Source organism: Buceros rhinoceros, unplaced genomic scaffold (genome assembly GCF_000710305.1).
Source record: "Buceros rhinoceros silvestris isolate BGI_N320 unplaced genomic scaffold, ASM71030v1 scaffold12518, whole genome shotgun sequence".
In the NCBI taxonomy this organism is placed as follows: domain Eukaryota; kingdom Metazoa; phylum Chordata; class Aves; order Bucerotiformes; family Bucerotidae; genus Buceros; species Buceros rhinoceros.
In genome coordinates, this window is record NW_010427476.1 from 1 (window position 1) to 5,328 (window position 5,328).

General features: G+C 43.9%; 1 protein-coding gene across 1 annotated transcript; it reads left to right on the top strand.

Annotated features, from left to right (window-relative positions):
* Positions 1-477: 477 nt before the first annotated feature.
* On the top strand, positions 478-3,389 carry LOC104498529 (GDNF family receptor alpha-1-like; the record flags this gene model as incomplete). Its single annotated transcript, XM_010141922.1, has 3 exons — positions 478-636; positions 1,722-2,024; positions 3,306-3,389. Coding segments are annotated over exons 1-3 (427 nt in total), but the record flags the coding sequence as incomplete, so codon positions are not given.
* Positions 3,390-5,328: the final 1,939 nt, after the last annotated feature.

Consider the following 5,328-nt stretch of genomic DNA (forward strand, 5'->3'; position numbering starts at 1 on the left):
ATCTCGTGTGTCCCGTTCCCCCCCCCGCCCCCGTGTGTGCTCTCGGTCCCTCCCTGGGAACAGGCGCTGCCCACCCAAGGAGGCGACCGGCCCTCCTGCCCCGCTCCCGCTCGCTCACTCGCACACACATATACCCGTGCGTGCGCCGCCCGCTCCCTCACTGAAGTCAGTGCTTCTGTTTTCAGGTTGCTCAGACCTGAAATCTAAGGGAAAAAGCTCAGCGTTCGCGTCGCTGCTCCTGCTGCTGCTGGCCCTGGGAACAGGCGCTGCCCACCCAAGGAGGCGACCGGCCCTCCTGCCCCGCTCCCGCTCGCTCACTCGCACACACATATACCCGTGCGTGCGCCGCCCGCTCCCTCACTGAAGTCAGTGCTTCTGTTTTCAGGTTGCTCAGACCTGAAATCTAAGGGAAAAAGCTCAGCGTTCGCGTCGCTGCTCCTGCTGCTGCTGGTGGTAGCGGTGAAGAGGAGAGAGGATGAATTCAATGGATGTGAACTTGGAGTCTTTGGACCTCGGCGGTTTTGGAATATCTACATGCTGATCCTCTTTGTTGTAGCACATCAGCTCGTTTGGGGAAACCATCCGAAGACAGCAAGATGTTTCTCGTTATCGTGTACTTCGCTTTGCCCTTAGTGGGTAAGTTGCTGGCATCTGATTTCTGCCTGTATATCGCTTCATAAAGCAAAGCACAGGGTTTATGGGATCAGATCCTGACAGTTGTCAGTCTGTTATTGTTTAGGCAGAACAGCGAAGTTTCCGGTAGTTTTTACAGCTCTGCCTCACATCAGTTAGCCCAGTACGTGTGAAGCTCTGGGAGATAAGAGACTTGGATGCTTGCTTGTGTAGCCTCTTGGTAAATTGGGTTCTCACGAGTTACAGGGAAACTTTTCATTTTAATAAAATAAGGCTGCTTGGGGAGGGTGGAGGGGGGTGCGTGACAAGAGCCAGCTGAAGGATTACCTCTTCACCTGAACCTGGCAGCCTGCCCGACTGCGAGTGGTTTGCAGTCCAATCTGGTTTCCTTTCCACAGGAGATGTTTGCGTTTCCATCTGCGTGTGTCTGAGAGAGTGTGACAGCGGGTGCGATGGAGAGGAGAGAGTTAATGCAATTTGCTTTGTTCTCCTGCCAAAAGATCATACGTGGAGAGAAGTGGAGGGTGGGGGGTGTCATAAATTCTACCTTATACGTGTAGAATAAGCAAAAATGTGTACAGCCTTTAAAAAGTGCCTGATGCAAGAAGAGGCTAATATCAATCAGAGAGGATACTTACCTCTCTGAGCAGGTCGTTCGTGGATGTAATTGAAATTACAGCACAGCTCTTGTGGAAAGTGAGGCTGAATGTTTAACCCCTCAGTTAAGCACTCGAAGGGAAAGGTTGTTTGTTCCACTGAAGTGGATAAGGGATAATGAATGCCTGTTTTGTCAGGCACCTTAACCCCTGTGGGTTTTCCTTCCTTTCTGTGGTATCAGCCAGCAGGGTTAAAACACACTGTTTCCTTGGACTCCTGCAAAAGTGGATCTAAGACCACGAAAACCCCGAGTGCTTTTTTCCTAAGGTCTAGCACGAAGCCCGGAGGTTTGTGAGGTGCTGCCCGTGGGGCAGGCTGCATGTGCTGCGTGAGGAGATGCCTTGTGCTTCCCAGCTGCCTGCTCTGGAGCCCCGGTTAAATCAGCCGCATCCCTCAACGAGAGTTTGTTGGTTTGTGTCTCCTCTCTCTAGATGTACTTTTGTCCGCAGAAGTGAGCGGGCTGCCTGGAGGGGACCGCCTCGACTGCGTGAGAGCCAGCGATCAGTGCCTCAAGGAGCAGAGCTGTAGTACTAAATACAGGACACTGAGGCAGTGTGTAGCCGGCAAAGAGAGCAACTTCAGCCGGGCGACGGGCCTGGAGGCAAAGGACGAATGCAGAAGCGCCATGGAAGCTCTCAAGCAGAAATCCCTGTACAACTGCCGCTGTAAGAGGGGCATGAAGAAGGAGAAAAACTGCCTGCGCATTTACTGGAGCATGTACCAGAGCTTACAGGGTACGTTGCAAACCACAGAAACGTTACGCTCCCCTAATGCATGTGTGATTCTGCAGCCCCTCACATCCGCAGCTAGCTGAGGCTAAACCGAGGGTCTGACCCCGTAATTCACAGTGTGCTCTTCAGCTGCAAACTGAGGACCTTTCATCCGGCTCCAGAACAGCTGCTGCTCCGTCTCCTGTTGTTGGGAAATCCACAATAAGGGTTTCCTCCAGGGGACCCAGCTGACCTTTCTAAACCAGAGTCAACAGATAAGGGCACTAGCAAGTGCAAGAGCTACAAAAACAATCATTTGGAGACGTTTTGCTAATAATATTTAAACTCCTTAATTAGGACTCGCCTAACAAGCTCACAGGATACTGGAACTAGTTTCTTAGCTCTTTCCTGAAAGTTAAATGTAGTATGAAGAGGAGTATTTTTTTAAGGAAAAGTTTATTCTTTCCTATCCTCTGTTTACTAAAATATTCCCTGGGCACGCTGAGGCAGAAAAAAAGAAGTTTGCATTTCTTGGAGCGTGTAGAAGTACCTGTTAGAAGGGATATACCGTGACTGATTCAAGACTTCTGTTCTTGATGTCACTGGGAAATTTCCCATGGTTTACTGAGAATAGTCAAGTCCTTATCTGAAATACATAAATTTTAGCCCTGTTTTGCTCTGGCCATGGACTTGGAGATGCAGTCTTCAGTGTGGTCCTCATATAACCCTTTTCTGTAGCTGCTTCTGCAAAAAGGGAAGTTATCCCTTTCTGTTCATTTATCCAGGCATCAACTGGAACATTTTAATCAATCTGTATATATTTTGTTCTAACTTTCATAATAAATTATACTACTCTTGGACACTTTCTGCATTATAAAAAGTTTCCCTTGTGACATCATCCTTTTAGGAGTGTTTTAATCCAAAGGGGGCTAGTGTTTAGCTGTTACCTGGGCTGCTCCTTTAAAATAAAAGGGCACAGCTGTTAGGGTGAATGAAGAAGAACTTCCTTGCTACAGCTTTTCTCCTGCTGGCATGAGATGGGACAGTCCCTGTGATGTCATGGGCTGGCTCTGCAAACTATGACCTTATCGATGGAGGAAAGAGAAGAAATGAGTAGTGGCAGGGACAAACAACTGGCTTATTTCAGGTGTTTCTGTAGGTAATGCTCTGAGGAGAAATAGCCACATGAACAGAATAAAGGGGATACCTTTTGCTTTACAGAGTAACTTCAGAGTAAAAGTAAACAACAAAATCTTACCCTGAATTCTCATATTAGAAAAAAATCCAAATATTTTTTGTCTTTAGGAAATGACTTGCTTGAAGATTCTCCTTATGAGCCAGTTAACAGCAGGCTATCAGACATATTCAGGCTAGCACCAATTGTATCAGGTAAGCAGGCTTAAAATTCTTTAACCGTGATTACAATCTGCTGCTTTGTAGTTGAATTGTGGAACTTTTCAAGCAATATTCTCTTAAATACAAAGAAATGTTAATGGCTTTCTGGATTTAGGAAGTTCATGTTATAGTTGCACAGAAGAAAATAGGAACTGGTTGTGAAATAATAACTAAAACTGAGAGAGTGCTTGGCAGGATGGCAATTTGTATTCTTTTTGAGTCGTTCTGGACAATAAATGCTAAATTTTCCTGTAGGTGGCAATCTGATTCCCTGCGTTCCTAATTTAAAAATCAGTTCCTTTTTTGGAACGTGGTCAGTGCAAGTTACCTCCCATTGACATTAAAGAAGATCAGAAGACAAATCTTTTGAATGTTTGCATAAGGGAATGCTTTATAGTTTCATACTTTTTTTTTATTTTTTTAAAATCAGAATTAAGGCTTGTCTTCTTTTTGGAAACTGCTGCCTGCTTAAAAAGGCCATTGACAACATCCTGCTTTTTCTAGTTTTTCTCTGAACATTTTTTGTTGCTGTGTGGCTGTCTTTCAGAACTTGTTTGTAGTAATTTGAATATGTTTCTTGGTAATTAAACTATGCTTTTTGGGTTTTTATCAGCTTAAATTTTGCTCATTTTGGATCATATTTATTGAAACAATTGTTTTGGGGCATTCACGGGAGTTACAGGCTGGAATTAATTTTCTTTTTTCGGAGATTCAAAGAGTCTTAAGAGGATTCAATCCGTGCTCAGGACTTTTCTTTGTTTAATTATATAACAAAACTGAATGTGCACAGTATTATGTGTAAATCTGACAGTGCTGGAGCTGTAGTTAACTGACATGTTGTGGATAAGCATTAGCAGATGGTTCTTTAAAAGGAAGAAGAAAAGACCAGAGAGAGTGGCTTGACCAATTTTCAGAAGTACTTCCACTTTTTAGGACCCTAAGTCTCATTAAAAGCCAGGGGGACTTAGGCTGTTAAGTATTTAATGGTACAGATTTTCAAAGGTATATAGACACATAAAATGTAGGTAACTGCCCATTGGGAGCTTCATAAAGGCCTAAGTGATTTAAATAGGCGTTAGATGCCCAGGCAGTTTTAAAAATTCTAAGTGCTTAATGCATCTTTAGGTGTCTTAATGCCTTTGAAAATCAGCCCTTTAGTCACTTTTCAAAATGCGGCCTCAGATCTGAATTACGTCTCTTGAAATCCTTTGTCCTAGCCTGGTGAGCAAGTCTGTTGGAGAAATAGTAGAGAACAGAGATTAATTTCTGAAGAATCTTTATTTATTTTTTATTGCTTAAGCCCCCTCCAGCCCCCATTTAATACAAAATCAAAACAAAATTGATGCAGAAGAGTTCCAGGCTGTTTTCTTGAAGTTTTATGGTCAGCCTGCTGAAGGCCAGCTTCTAACGCACCTCAGCAGTTTTATGATCGCCATAGAAATACCCTATGTACCTCTGCCTTTCTATTATTTTTTAGATTCCCCATTTATTTGCAAAGTAATCTTAAAAATGTAATATTTTCTTCCTACCTATTCTGTGCAACAGTGAAATAAAACAGTTGCCAACAAGTGGCATCCACCCTACCGCAGTCCCTTAAGATGCCGGTGGACCAAGTAGGATCATTCTGTGTTACTAGTGCATCCCCAGTTGCTGATAGCTCTGTCAGGAGTTTTATGTTTACAAGAATTGGAGGCCGAGCTTCACAGGGAGCAAACAACAAGAGCTGTAATACAATGGAAAAACACCAGTATTTGGAAGTATTGTCATCAGAAAGAAAAAGATTAACAAAAGTGTTTTCCTTATTGTCATGGTTACTCCTGCATGTTCCATTCTTTAGGCTGCCTAGTCTTACAGATTTTTTGCACGGTTCTACAAATACCCTAAACATCAGAACTTGGTTGGATTTTTGTATCTTGATTAAAGCAACTCCCCC